This window comes from Mus caroli, chromosome 2, assembly GCF_900094665.2.
Source record: "Mus caroli chromosome 2, CAROLI_EIJ_v1.1, whole genome shotgun sequence".
NCBI lineage: Eukaryota > Metazoa > Chordata > Mammalia > Rodentia > Muridae > Mus > Mus caroli.
The window spans coordinates 30,955,877-30,967,302 of NC_034571.1; the positions used below are offsets into that span (position 1 = coordinate 30,955,877).

At 41.8% G+C, this 11,426-nt stretch overlaps 1 protein-coding gene across 4 annotated transcripts in view; it reads right to left on the reverse strand.

The window, feature by feature from the left end:
* Positions 1-5,737: 5,737 nt before the first annotated feature.
* LOC110285497 (complement C5-like) overlaps positions 5,738-11,426 on the reverse strand; it is a 16,315-nt gene continuing 10,626 nt past the window's right edge. For 2 of the 4 annotated variants that reach the window (XM_021151718.2, XM_021151709.2), the window contains exons 6-10: positions 10,435-10,517; positions 10,105-10,167; positions 9,710-9,772; positions 9,176-9,373; positions 5,738-6,524 (exon numbers count right to left, since the gene is read on the reverse strand). In XM_021151718.2, coding sequence (XP_021007377.1) covers positions 6,514-6,524; positions 9,176-9,373; positions 9,710-9,772; positions 10,105-10,167; positions 10,435-10,517 — 418 coding nt within the window. In that variant the 3' untranslated portion in view covers positions 5,738-6,513. Of the gene's footprint in view, positions 6,525-8,060; positions 8,738-9,175; positions 9,374-9,709; positions 9,773-10,104; positions 10,168-10,434; positions 10,518-11,426 lie in introns of those variants that run through there. The other 2 variants (XM_029474145.1, XM_029474144.1) reach the window with 2 other exon arrangements.

An 11,426-nucleotide genomic window follows, 5' to 3' on the forward strand; every position in this document is an offset into this window, starting at 1 on the left:
GATGTAGAGGAGGAGGGTCTTGGAACAACAGCTCTGCTATTGAAGGGTCTTGGAGGATTGACTTCTTCTCAGGTCCAGATCCCTCCTCCCGTTTCCTTTTTCCTGACTGCCAGAACCCATGAGGTGGGTCTTGGGGAAAGAAAAGCTTTTATCCATGGGGGTGGGGTGGGGCGTCCTTCACTAGAGTCTTCCAGGTAAGTATATAGTGCACTTGGTCTGAGTGCCGGAGGGATCCTGGCCTAAGAACTTTTTCTTCTACTACTTTGATCACCTCCAGGTCTAAGGTCCCTATGGATGGCCACCCTACTCTGAAGGTGGGCCATTCGGAGAAGCAGAGAGTAACTGACTTCCCCTTCTTTACTACTACTGACAAGTTTTCCTCTCCAGTGGTTAACTAGGATATCTAACGGGGTAGATTTAGTTTGTCCAATGTCCAAAAATGTCAATCCAAGTCCAAGAACTCAGAAAGATATAACCAACACCAACATACACAGAGAAAGACAATCAATACACAGACAGTTTGCCCCTTCCACGGTCACAGTTACAGACAGTTTGCCCTTTCCATGGGTGCACAAACCAGGTTATAGCAAGACTCGGCTCTCACTGATACTGTCTTGTCATTTCCATAAGGAGCAGAGTCCTCTCAACCCCCTCTTAGGGGCCTGAAGCATCCTTCAGACTCCCCACGGTCATGGCATTAAGAAATGTCTGCCCACTGCAATTGACTGCACTAGACCACAGACTTTCCAGCCAATACCGGGCTTGTGAGCCAAAAGTAAAATCTAGTCTGTGGTCACTTAAGGTAGTGAGGTTGTGTGTGTGTGTGTGCTCCTCGAATCCAAGATGACCCCCAGATGTAAGGTCCCCCCTATCCCCAGTCAGTGGTACTTACTTTGGGATGCTCCTCCACCCCCTGAGTGAGACACTGAGATGCAGCAAGAGGTTTATTTTCTGGTGATCTCTACTTTTCTTTATGACTGAATAAAACTCCATTTTATCCATATACTGCATTTTCTTTATTCTTCATCCAGCCCTGGGCTCGTAGGCTGATCCCCTAAACCAACTGTTATAAATATTGCTGCAATAAATTTGGGTTTGCAATTCTCTCTATCATATATTTACTTGAATTTTTGGGGTTCGTATGCAGGATCGGCATGGATGATATGGCAGATCTATTCTTCGATAAACTTTAATACTGACTTCCTTTCTCCCATAGCCTCATCAGAATTTTTTTGTGATGATGGCGACTCTGACTGGTGAAATGAAACCTCTATGTAGTTTTGATTTATGCTTCCCTGATGCCTGAAGATGGCAGCTATGTAGCCATTTCCTCCAAGTTGAATCATTCTGGAGATGAGTGGGCAACTCATAAGACTCAATACCTAAGGAAACTCATGAGGCTCAGGAAGCTCATGAAACCAGGCTCTGAAAGCCCTGGAAGTTAGCAGACTCACTGGATCTGTACTGGAGTTTTTGTAAGCAATATATATTGCTAGAGGATAAGAGACTGATAGTAGAATTGCCTGGAAATTTGGCCAGAGATTCCAAGGTGCGGGAAGCGGGTGCAGCTGCATGGGCCTAGATGGTGCCCTGTCTCATTGCCAGGTCCCGTGAACCCCACATGTTTATTGCCTTGCCCGAGCATGCACAGTGAGGCTGCATGCGTGGGCTGCTTGCCAGGCTAGACTGTTCCTCATGATCCGGACCTGTCAGCCTATCGGTGACTGACCTGAGCTCGTGCCTGGAGCATGTGTGTGCGTGTGCGTGTGCGTGTGCGTGTGCGTGTGCGTGTGTGTGTGTGTGATTTCTGATTGGATGAGGTGGGGTGGAGCGAGATGAGGTCAGTCTGTGTGAGTATAGGAGGGTTGCTGTTGTAGCCCTTGCCCGAAGTAGAAGTGGAGAGAGCTGTAAGAGAGAAAGCTGCAAGTAAAAGAAGAAGCTGTTGCGTGAACCCGACTTGGTATCCGTGTCATTCTTGTCTCTGCGGGTCGGAGACTGTGGCACAAGGATGCAGCTTTCCTGATTCTTTATCCACATTAGGGTGGGTCTTTATTGATTCAGTTGCCCCAGAGTCACTCCATACTCTATAACCCTAATGAACTCTGCGGTTTGCCAAGCTAGACTTGAGTAGAATTGTTTCTTTGATCTGTCGTGGATATTAAATCGGAGTGAGTAGATGTTTGTTCATGACTCTGCAGGATGTCACACAACAGTGATGATCATGTGCTCAAGTACTTTGTATTTGTATTTCTTTTGAAAGCCGTACCTGGCTGGGTGATGGTGGTGCACACCTTTAATCCAGCACTCAGGAGACAGAGGCAGAAAGATCTCTGAGTTCAAAGCCAGCCTAGACTACAAAGCGAGCCCCAGGACAACCAGAGAAACCCTGTCTGGAAAACCCAAACCAAAATATTTGTAATAATAATAATAAAGCTGTATCCAACTCATTTACTCTTTTATTGGTTGGGTTGTGGATTGTTTGGCATTTAATTTTTTAGCTCTTTATACATTCTGACTATTAATTCCCTGTGAGATTAATGGTTGGCAAAAGGACTTTCTCCTTTCCATACGCTGTCTCTTCAGTCTGCTCTTTACATTCCTATACAAAAATTTTTTTGTGGTGCATGTATATGTGTGTGATGTGTATGCATAGTGTGGCCTATGCATAGAGTACGGGTGTGCACCTGCTTATGAACACACATGGGGTGGACAGAGTAGGATGTTGTCTGCCTTCTATTGTGTTCTGCCTTGAGGCAGAAGCTCTTACTGAACTGCAAGCTGTTGGGATAATCTTGGGCCCTGAGTAAAGGTTGTCTTTGTTTTATCCAAATGTTGATTTCTGTACCAGCAGTGTGCAGAATATTGGGAGGCTTGCTATTTCATTATTATAGGAAGCTTGGTATTTCCTTGAGGCTGGCTGGACAGTGGGATCAACCACACCTTCTAATGCTGGCATTAAAAAAAAATGAAAAAAAAAAACCCAACCAAACAAAAACCCAAAAAACAAAAAACCTTGAGTGCTAGAGCTTTAGACCTAGGCCCTCACGCTTGCAAAGCGAGTGCCTTTGCCCCTGGCGTTGTCTCCCAAGCCTGCTGTGCAGCCTTTCCTTTCTCACAAACTCATTTGTCAATGTTTGCTCTGATTTTCTATTCAGAAAGTCCTTGCCTCTATCTAGATCTTGGTTTCCACTTTATTTTTCACTGGAGTTTCAAATGTTCACCTCTGACTTGATTTCTGTACCAGCTGAGAGAGGGATCCAGTTTTACTTTTCTCTGTGACATACTGCTTTTCCCATAGCATTTGTCAAAGGGCTGTCTTCTGTCACACATTAGTTGGAGCTTCTGTCTAGAACCAGATGGCTGTAGCTTCATGTGTTCATTTCTGTGTCCTCTACTTTATATATATATATATATATATATATATATGGTTTTGTGCTAGTATTGTGCTATTGTGTTGCTATGGCTCTGAAGTATTGCCGAAAATAAGGCCTTAGGATCTATGTAAAATAAATATAAACTCCATGCGGTGAGTTGAATGTGTCTAATTCTCTCCTTTAGCTTCATTGCTCCCTGCTTCACTTTGGATGCACTGAGTGCATGGATGTCAGATAAAGTGACATTGCCTTTAACTTGGAGACAAAGATTGATAAGAAAGAGGGAGACTGAGTGCCTTAGACGTGGGAATGAGAGTGAGATCATATAGAGTAGCACCCAGTTTTATATATACCTTTAAAAATATTTATGTATTTATTTATCTTATGTATGTGCATACACTGTAGCTGTCTTCAGACACAGCAGAAGAGGACATCAGATTTCATTACAGATGGTTGTGAGCCTTCATGTGGTGGCTGGGAATTGAACTCAGTACCTCTTGAAGAGCATTCAGTGCTCTTAACCACTGAATCATCTCTCTAGCCCAGCACCCATTTTAAAAGAGAGTGCTATCTCTTAAAGGAGAGAAGAGGGAAAAGCGTGGGAATGCTGGGGTAGGCAGAACAACATGGGGGATTCAGGTTGGATAATTCAAGCTTCCACTGAGGGTTACCAAGAGAGTATGACTCTTGGAGACTTACCGTGGTCAAGTACAGCATACCAGGGGCTGTGCAGGATGACAGTAAGGTCCTACTGTTTTCCAACAGGCCACAGCAGTCCCTGGTGCACGTATGTGTGTGCTGTGCTTTATGCCATCCAATATGTAAAGTATCCACTGATTTGTTTCCAACTAATACATAGAGAATTTGAGGAAACACAGATTAAAATTGTGGTATTTTATTGCTGCTATAGTCCAAAAGGGAAGCTTGAGAAAGCAGAAAAGTTATAAAAATGACAGGAATTAGGCTTATTATGCAACACAAGTTAGGCAACTACTTCTTTAGATAGTGTAGCCGGCCTACCATTACTAGGGAGCAAAAGCATTTTGGAACATCAAATTTTATCTTAATAGTATTTTAGTAGGAACCTTCCCAAGATGTTGTCTACAATGCATTGTTTCATTCCACAAAGAATTTTAATACTAAAGAAATTCAACTCAGCCAGGCAGTGGTGGCACAGGCCTTTAATATAATACATTATAATATATAGTATAATATAATCTATAATATATTATAAATATATATTATAAAAATATATACTTATTTCTATATTTTATAACATATGACATTTAATTATTGTATAATTATATAATTAATTATATGATACATTCTAATATGACTGTATAAAATATAATTAGATATTATTTATATTATACACAATATTTGAATGCTATTATAAATATTATTATAGATATTATAAATACATTTATAAATATGCTAGATTATAAATATAATTATGTAATGTATAAGATTATAAGCAAATATATTAACAATAAAATTAATAATAAATGCAGAGGAAATAATAATTTACTAACATAAATTATATATTAATAAAGCATTTATTAATTCCTTCTTGCTTGTTTACAATTAGATATTCAATATTCATTTCCTATGTAAAACATTCATTGAAAGAAATCATGCTACACTTTAAAGAATACTGGTCATAGAATCTGTGGGCCTCAGCTTTCCTTTATAAGATAATAATAATAATGATGATGATGATGATGATGATAATAATAAAAGGAATCCCTAATTTCTTGAAAATGCCCTCTTTAAATCAGAGAAAATCATAGTTGGGAGATGCTCAGTCAGAACAGTGCTTGCTGCACAAGCTTAAGTACCTAAGTTTGGATTCTTAGTAGCCATGCAGATGCAGAGCTCTGTATTCCCAACATGGGAGAGGCAGGGCAGGGACATAAGATCCTGGGGTCAGCTGGGCATGGTGGCACACGCCTTTAATCCCAGCACTCAGGAGGCAGAGGTAGGCGGATTTCTAAGTTCGAGGCCAGCCTGGTCTACAAAGTGAGTTCCAGGACAGCCAGGGCTACACAGAGAAACCCTGTCTCGAAAAACCAAAAAACCAACCAACCAACCAAACAAACAAACAAAAAAGATCCTGGGGTCACATCCCAGCAGTAAATCAGGGAGCCCCACACTCAATGAGAGGTCCTGTCTCAAAAAAGATGGAGTGGGGAGCTACTGAGGAAGAACCCCAATAAGGACCTCTTGCCCCCACGTGTGGACACACATCCGTGTAAATATGTGCTCTCACCTATGTGAACACATTCATATGCCACATACACATATATACATGCATACCTATACATACAAACACACAAAGTAATTAGAGAAAACAAATCTGTTGCTGGGGTATTATTATTATTATTATTATTATCTGTTGCTGGGGTATTATTCAGCTCCAATGACAAGCTAAAAACATCAACATGCATTAAAATTTGAAACACCAAATACATACCAAATAAGCCTCACCCACAGACGCCAATAAACATAATATTTATTCAATGCCATATTTGTTTTTTAATTAAATTTATTTATTCACTTTACATCCCCATATCAACCCTGCCTTTCCTCCCAGTACCCCCATGCAGATCTTCTCCCCATTCCACCCTCCCCTTATCCTTTGTGCAGGAACCCCACTCTGGGTATTACCCCTCACACATCAAGTCCCTGCAGGACTAGGTTCATCCTCTCCCACTGAGGCCAGACAAGGCAGACCATTTAGGGGAACAGGATCCACAGGCAGGCAGGCAGGCAGGCAGGCAGGCAGGCAGGCAGGCAGGCAGGCAGGCAGGCAGGCAGGCAGGCAGGCAACATATTCAGGGACAGCTTCTTCAGTTAGTTGTTGGGACACCAACTAAAAGACCAAGCTGCTCATATGTCACATATGTGCAGGGGACCTAGGTCCAGTCAGTCCTCGTTCTTTGGTTGGTGATTCAGACTCTGGGAACCCCCAAGGGACCAGGTTAGTTGACTCTGTTGGTCTTCCTTCTCCTCTTCAGGTCCTTCAGTTCTTTCCCCAACTCTTCCATAAGACTCCCCGAGCTCCATCTTATGTTTGGCTGTGAGTTTCTGTATCTCTTTCCCTTGGTTGCTGGGTGGAGCCACTCAGAGGACAATTATGCTAGCTTCTGTCTGTAATCATAACAGAGTATCGTTAATAGTGTCAGGGATTGGTTCTTGTCCATGGGATGGGTCTCAATTTTAGGCAGTTATTCATTGGCTATTCCCTTGGTCTCTGTTTATCTTTGTCCCTGCACTTCTTGTAAGCAGGACACAGTTTGGGTTGAAGGTTTTGTGGGTGGATTACGGTCTTTATCCCTCCACTGGGAGTCCTGCCTGGCTGGAGGAAGTGGCCACTTCAGGATCCATAATCCTCCCTGCTAGGAGTCTTAGTTAGAGTGGCTCCCATATGTTCCCCGGTCAATGCCATATTCTTAACTATGTTCACGGGTTTTAATTTAAGAGCATCTCGACATGTCCTGATGCCTTGTTTTCTAGAATCACCTTAAAGCTCTTGAAGCCTATTGGATGAAGGAAGAAGTTATTATGAAAGTAGAGTTTGTTCCAAATATTCCCTAAAAATAGTTGGTACTTAGTGTCAGCTGAGTAACCAGGAAAAAATCATCCAGTAAATATCTATTATTTCCAATTTTATATGATAGTTTCACCTGGCTTCCTTGTACCAATATTGGTACCATTAAGGGCTCTACCCACTCACGTGGGAGAAAAGGCTCATTTGTTTTAGAGGTTTGGAGTGTTGTTTCTCAGCCTGTCAAAACTCCTCTTACACCAACCTAAGAATTGTACTTAGAATGTGTATGTCTGTAAGGCCTGAGCCTTATAGGTATCAATTATAGGTAAGTTACCTGAAATTTACCAAAACCTTTTTCATAGCAATTAATTTTTGCTCTGTTCTGCTCATATAACAAACACACAGTAGGTCAGAGCAGAATAGGTTAGATATACCACCTGCTTCATCAATTTCCAACCCCAGTCTCCTCACCTGTGCTCCTGAAAGCATACTGTACACAATAGGTTATATGGAAAGTCAAAAATGAAGTGCTATATGGGAAATACTTAATATTCCCCATATTCCAAAGGCTTATATGCACCCCCTTCCTTCTTGCTTTAAAGATTTATTATATTTTAAGCATGCATATGTTTAGGTGTCTGTGTGTAGGTATGTGCGTATGGGTAGGTGCTCTCAGTGGCCAGAAGAGGATTTGATCTTATGCAGTCATAGGCAGTTGTAAGCCAGAGGATCAAGTGTTTTGCTGTGAGACTATGTCTCCTGGTAATGTCAGAAGCTATATTATACAGTCTCACCAATATGACTGCCCAAACGTGACAGTAGAGTGGAGGGGTAAAGACCACGAGGCCTCAACTCTGCACAAAGAGCTATGGGTCACTAAGGAACGCTGTAGCAGGAGCAACCTCCCTCCCCAGGGCTATCCAATGCCAAGTGATCATCCCTGAAAACATACATAAAACTCTACAGACTAAGTAGGTTATATTTAGGAATATATGTGCATCTGTGTGTGTGTGTGTGTGTGTGTGTATATATATAATATACATATATATATATAATAACAATAAAAGAGAGCAAAGGGATATACTGACAGTTTGGGAGAGAGCAGAGGAAAGGGGAAATGACGTGGTTATATTATACATTATATTCTATATTATATAACATTATTACACAATATATTATTATATAATATATACATACATAATATACAATATAGACATAACACACATATAATATATACATATGTATATACATATACAATGCATAACATAATACAGGTAGAATGTATACATAATAGATAATACTGTCTAATATTATATATTACAGATAAAAGAACTAATTAAAAAAATAATCAAGAGTAAAATCAGAAATGTGTCATTCCCATGGTTTGTTTTCTTAAAGACAATATATAAATGAGAATCCTTAAGGTTTTGAGAATATTAAGAAAGTCCTTTAATTCTGAAACATCTAGTAAGGCTGACACAGAAAGAAGATTTCAGCTTTTAGTGACTGTGACAGAATCATCGCACTTTGTCATCCGGAGGCCATTTCGAGTCTGCATAATGAGCTGCCTATGGTTTCCTGGGGCCTTGACTCTGGACAGGTGTTGTCTGCTGGGTGCTATAGTGTTTCCAGTTACCAAGAAAAATAACAGACTTTCATCTGGGCGTTACAAGTCCTCTGCCTTCCAACTCTTAGTTGCAACTAGGACATGAAAACGGCTTTCCTTCCTATGGGGTTTGCAAACCCCTGCAGATCCTTCAGTCCTTCCCCTGACTCCTCCATTGGGGGTCCCCGTGCTCAGCCTGATGGTTGGCTGGATGACCCCATAGGAAAAACAATAATATCAACCAATCAGACCCCCTAATGCTCCTAGGGACCAAACCACCAACCAAAGAGTACACATGGAGGGACCCATGGCTCTAGTTGCTTATGTAGCAGAGAATGGCCTTATCTGGCATCAATGGGAGGGGAGCCCTTTGGCCTATGGAGGCTTGGTGTCCCAATGTAGGGAATGCTAGGATGGTGAGGTAGGAGTGGAGCACCCTCATAGAAGCAGGGGGAGGGGGAGGGAATAGGGGGTTTGTGGAGAGGAAACTGGGAAGGGGGAATAACATTTGAAATGTAAATAAATAGAATAACCAATTTTTAAAATGAAATAATTTAGAGAAAGCTGGGGGGTGGGGGAAGAAAACTGCTTTTCTTAGAAATTACCCATATTTGGCAAAGTTCTGATAGAAAATGTCATACTTACGGTGAATTGACAGATGGATGTGCTTAAAGGTGCTGTTTTCTAGGATCTGGTGTGCCATGTTACAGCAGAGAGTGAAGGCTTTGACACAGATTGGGCCTATCGTCACACGGGCAGCTCGCTGCACACAGGTCTCATGTATGTTATATCTGGCCCCATCGTAACAGCATTTCTTTATCACTCGATGTTTGTATGTAGAAGCTGAAATGGTAGCCACACACGTGCATGACATCTCAGGCTTGAGAATCTTACAGCGACTTTCTCTGCCATCAAAGACTCCTTCCCCAAATGTCTTTGTGGAAAACAAGTCTTTTAGATAGTTTTAGGCATTAAGTAATAGAGAATTGCTCCAGGTTAAGGATATAGCCAATAAAATCCTGAATTCATGAATGTTTTTGAGGGGTGAATTAATCCTCTATATCTGCCTTTCTTCCCACCTGCTGCATTTTAATGGGCAAAACCCCATGTCTTATTTTCCCTGGTCCTGCGAATGCTGTAACCGCAGTGGCTTAGAGCTTCACTGAGCTTGCTCAGTACCTTGCTCGTTTATCTTCCGTCGCAGACACTCTGTCGGCTGATGAAGACACATGCCGTGTGCTTCTGTGAGGGAGAGAATGAATAGGGTAGGAGCGTTTAGGGTCAGCATTCAGGCTCAGGGTTAAAAATTGTTCTTGTCCCCCCAGGATCAACTCTCAACACTGATCAACTGGGAGTTAGTTAACCATCTGTTTATGTAACTACTTAACTCGCTCATAATTGTTTAGTTTCCCTAAAACCATAAGCCTAGAAAGGTCTCAGGAAACCAGGCTCCCCTGAAGACTGCACCACATCTATTAAGAAGAACATGGATCTACAGAGGCTGGCTGGCTTCCTCGGGGCTAGGAGGCAAGCTGGCCGCAGACTCCTGGACAGCCACCTAAGCGTCAGAGTACCTTGTTTTTCCACCTCGGGTTGCAGATCAATTGTGGGCATGACAGATATTCTGTAAGTTATATCTGTGAGGGAAAGAAGGGAGTAGGGAAGACATCAAATCTTTCTAAAACAGTCCCATGACAGTATTCTATTCTACATCGTGGTGACCCTCTGACAATCTGTAACAACCATTAACTGCCCAGACCTATACCCAACCAGCACTTCCCATAACCCTGGCAGGGTGCACCATCTGCACCGGGGAGTGGTTTGTATCAGCTACATTACTGAAAAGGATTACTGGGGGGAAACACCTAACTTTTTATAAATAAGTTGAAATGGCCAAGGATTACCGTGTTCTTTAACGTCAAAGTATGTAGTTCCAGTTGTTGAAGCATCTTCTCTATACTTAGCCTTGACTGTCCATCTACCGGGCCTGGGAAAGCCAAACGGTTGGAATCATAGAGGGCACCGGGTAGTTTTAGTTACCAAGAGTCAATCTAGTAGTTTCTTTTTGAGAAGGTGAGAATATATGTACATAACTGCACATGTGTGTGTGTGCGCACACACACACACACACACACACACACACATCCCCTAAGTGAAAGTTTGGAGGAAAGGCTTTTAAACAATGAGTAGATATAACAGAACATTTCAAAGATAACAGAGATTGTTTAACAATTAGCTTTTCATATAGTATTCTTTTCTCACATATTTTATTTTAATATAGCGATCTTGTTTTGAGAGCTGATGACAAGTTCAGAATTTACTTAATCCAAGAATGTGTAAGTTAAATCCACAATATAGTAAAACATTGCAAATAACGTCTCCAGAAAGATGGCATGCCCGTGATGAAATTCACACCTCATATGAACAAAATTCTTTCTGGAAACCAGTACAGCGTGTTTAAAGAGTAAACTAACCTGGCCAGCAACCTTCATTCAAAACTATTTAGTGAGCACTTCGCTGAGATCAGAAACACACAAGACAAAAGAAGCACAGACGTCAGAGTGGACAACCCACTCAACTCAGTGTTTCCCAATTCTTTCCTAGCATGTTTGATCAGACAAGTTAATGCCTTCTCCTTTGGGAAAGGAGACGAATACTATCTACCATGCAGATAGACGATGTGATCAGTGGAAGTGAACATCACGGTTACCATGATGATCATCAGCAGTTTAACAAGAATCTAACCAAGTCCCTATCAGTAAAATGAGCAACACAGACAAGGGCCTCACCCTTAGGGAGTTGACAGTCTAGTTAGTGTTGGTGGGGGAGGAGGGAAGGGGGAGAGAGAGAGAGAGAGAGAGAGAGAGAGAGAGAGAGAGAGAGAGAGAGAGAGAGA